The following is a 3,215-nucleotide window of genomic DNA, read 5'->3' on the forward strand; positions in this document are numbered from 1 at the left end:
TAAATCTGCTGTTGGTCTGGAAGATTTCCGTGCCTTTGATAGTGGCTGCTGAGACGCTACAAAAATATCAAGCATTAGCTGGGCCGCTCATAAATACGATACTCCAATCACGTGAAGGGAGAGTCTGCCATCACAGGCCGAGTGCTCGACCTTGGAACGTTCGCCAAAGAAAAAGGCCTAAGAATACGGCCCTAAGTGCGTTTGCGCAACAATTTTCATAATGAAAGAAATGAATCTTCAGTGTGAAAAAGGAATTTGGGCCCTGTTTTAATTGCACCCATAAACCATTGTTTGCTATCATTTTGTTGACTAGAGATAGATCCACCCCCCGGGGGGGAGATCCGCTAGATAGATAGATGGTTTTTTGATATCGAGTACAAAAAAAGAACCATTTGGCCCTGTTTTAGATGCGCCCATATCCATGGTTTGCCATCTTTCTTGTTTAGTAGGGGACAGATGAAAAATCCAACTTCCTCGACTTAGCTTCGCCAGGAAATAATTTGTGTCATAACAGTTAAAAGAGGAGAAAATTAATTTTTCTGTCGGAGATGTCAGTAGTGACCGATTCAAACGTGAACCGTTGCGCTACATTCAGAAGCCAAACGTCATTCTGCACTATTGTCGAGCCCTTCAGGGCAAGACAAAATAACCTCTCTGTCGCATGCAAATGATTTCTCGAAGAAGGGGCAAAGCAGCGTTGTTGGTCGATATTGACAAAGTTTGTATAGAGCAAGCTGTAGAAATGTTCCTGCAATCTAAATAAACCTATGATCTACAGATGTAGGAAGTCGAAAATGTGATTTATAGCAAAAGTTTTGTTTTGAAGTCTCCAACGACCTTTAGAAAAATAAAATTTTTCCCTGAGTTTATTTAAAATTTGATACTGATTTTTGGCGATGGGAATATTAAGAAATACTTTAAAAAAATTTTGATCAAAAATTCAAGGCTCAAATATTGATATTTGTTTTACCTTTCATTCCTTTTCCATCTCTTTCATTTCCATTCAAGTTCCCTTTCTTTTTGCATTCTTCTTTGCTTGCCTTCCATGGATCGTTCCCATAATTTCACTTTTATTTTCTTATCTCCATTTTAGCCCTCTCTTTTCTTCACGTGAAAAGTTTAATCGGAATATTTTTATTGCGAATTAATAACTATTTAAATACAATGAAATTTATTATGAAAACTGAGTAAGTTTACTGAGAAATCCGAGTCCCCGATAGGAATGGAACCCATGACCCGGAACGGCTAGTGACCGTAATGATAAACTATAGCTATATGATAATCACTTCATAATGGCTAGACTATCGAAGCATTTTTGGCCAAAAAATCAGTCATTTAGCATTGTCTATTAACATAAAATTCAGTGGCTTATCTTGAATAGTATTAGGTGATGCATACATACAACAAAGATTTGTTATTCAGCTTACTGGCAATATAAGCATGAAAAGTTTTCGCTACAGAATATTTTTTTAAATCTCCGTCGAGAAAGCATACTTGTAATGACCATTTTGGTAAGGTAACATCAGCCAGTAAAAATAGCGAGAGTTCATTTTTGATCCTAGTAAGTTACTTGTAGAGGTATTCTGAAACAGAAAACATAGTTTTGCAGCACTGTTTCTGCCATGTAAACTTGAGCAACAATCTTGTAGCTTCCAGGTATTTTTTCTATGCGAGCCTGTATGATCGCCGTTGCAGGCTCTTTCGGTTTCAAAGGGCAGTTAAGATTGTGGTCTTCACAAGCTAAGGGATTTTTTAGAGGCCATGGCAGTCTCTCCCCTGTAGAAAATAAAGCCACCACTTCGAGGAGCCCATCTTGGACAGTTTCTTCAGGAATGAAGGTGATTTTGGCGGTAACATTAGCTCCTACGTGGAAGACACAAGGTTCAGAGTCACATGGAGTTATGTCAAGCTGTAGGACTTTCCCTATTATCGGTCTAATGAGAGGTCCACAAGAGCCAAATTCAATTATCTTTGCTTCGGTTGAAGACACAGCTAAAACTACGGCTAAGACCACAAAGTCGCACGCACGACGCATCATCAACATTTTAAATGATATTCTATGCCGAGGGAAAGTAAAGTCGACTGAATCTTTGAAATTCTATCAGCTAAGCTTTGAAACTCTGAGCCACTGTCTAATAAGAGCGGGTTTCTGAGTATATTGAAGCTGATTATGCATTATAATAAGTTTTCAAATAAAATCAATGATTACGTGTTGGTGATAAATTTAGAACATCGTAATGGTCACGAGATCAAAAGTGAATCACATAAGTTTTTACTGACAATATTATCTTGACTTTTCATGTCATCAAAAAATAATATTAATTAAGACTACATTAGAAACCTCCACATCTATTAACAAATACCTTCTAAATTGTATCCAAATCGTGTCGGAATTTAGCCCGGGAGGGGGGGGTACTCCGCCAGGATTTGGGTAGGGGTGTTCCGGGACTCTGAAAGGGGTACCCTGTTTATAACAAAAAAAATCAAATTCGTAGACCCTGTTTATGACAAAAGATATAATTAATTGCACTGAGTTCCTGTTTCAATTATCATGCCAGCTCGTGTATCGCTTTTTGAAGACCATAGTAACCAGTTTCGGTCAATTCGAAAGTAGAAACCCTGAATATGACAAGAAACTCAGGAAAAAATTTGGAACTTGAGTGAAATTGCATACCCTGTTTATGACAAGAAGCTCGAAAAACCATACCCTGTTCAGCGGATCATCCCCGCATAGTCCATATATGGGAGTACTCCGCCCCCCCCCCCCCCCCGGGGGAATTTAGGTACAAAGATATATACCAAAAGGACCTTAGATTGAGTTGATTGTGGTGTTTAACTGCCTTGTTCTATTGTTTTATAATCCAATAGGTCCTTTCGGCTAATGTGAGCGATTGCTAATCTATCAAAAAATATACATATATAAAATAGCTACCATTTATCAGATTCGATGAGTGGTTTAGAGCCCCCTTAAAAACTACAGGTAGCCCAAGCTTGACGAATGCTTAGAAAAAAATGGGATGAAAGTAAGGGTTTTGCATATTATTTTATAGCATTCATATACACTATACTATCAGGTATCAAAATCGAATTAAAAAAAAATTCCTTACTAAAATCATCTTTAATATACATGTATTTTGAATCTGATTTTGAACATTCAATGTATTCAACTTTGGGATTCCTGTGTTAATCGTAATTGTTTACTTGATAACCGCTGC

At 37.6% G+C, this 3,215-nt stretch overlaps 1 protein-coding gene across 1 annotated transcript; it reads right to left on the minus strand.

Annotated features, from left to right (window-relative positions):
• Window positions 1–1,118: 1,118 nt before the first annotated feature.
• Window positions 1,119–2,196, minus strand: LOC116294115 (NPC intracellular cholesterol transporter 2). The gene has a single exon (XM_031701648.2). It carries the CDS (start codon window positions 2,042–2,044, stop codon window positions 1,559–1,561), a length of 486 nt encoding a protein of 161 aa, XP_031557508.1. The 5' UTR covers window positions 2,045–2,196; the 3' UTR covers window positions 1,119–1,558.
• Window positions 2,197–3,215: the final 1,019 nt, after the last annotated feature.

The sequence above is a fragment of the Actinia tenebrosa genome, unplaced genomic scaffold (assembly GCF_029948245.1).
Source record: "Actinia tenebrosa isolate PJP-AT-01 unplaced genomic scaffold, QUT_ActTen_1.0 PGA_scaffold0__85_contigs__length_37466705, whole genome shotgun sequence".
Lineage (NCBI taxonomy): Eukaryota > Metazoa > Cnidaria > Anthozoa > Actiniaria > Actiniidae > Actinia > Actinia tenebrosa.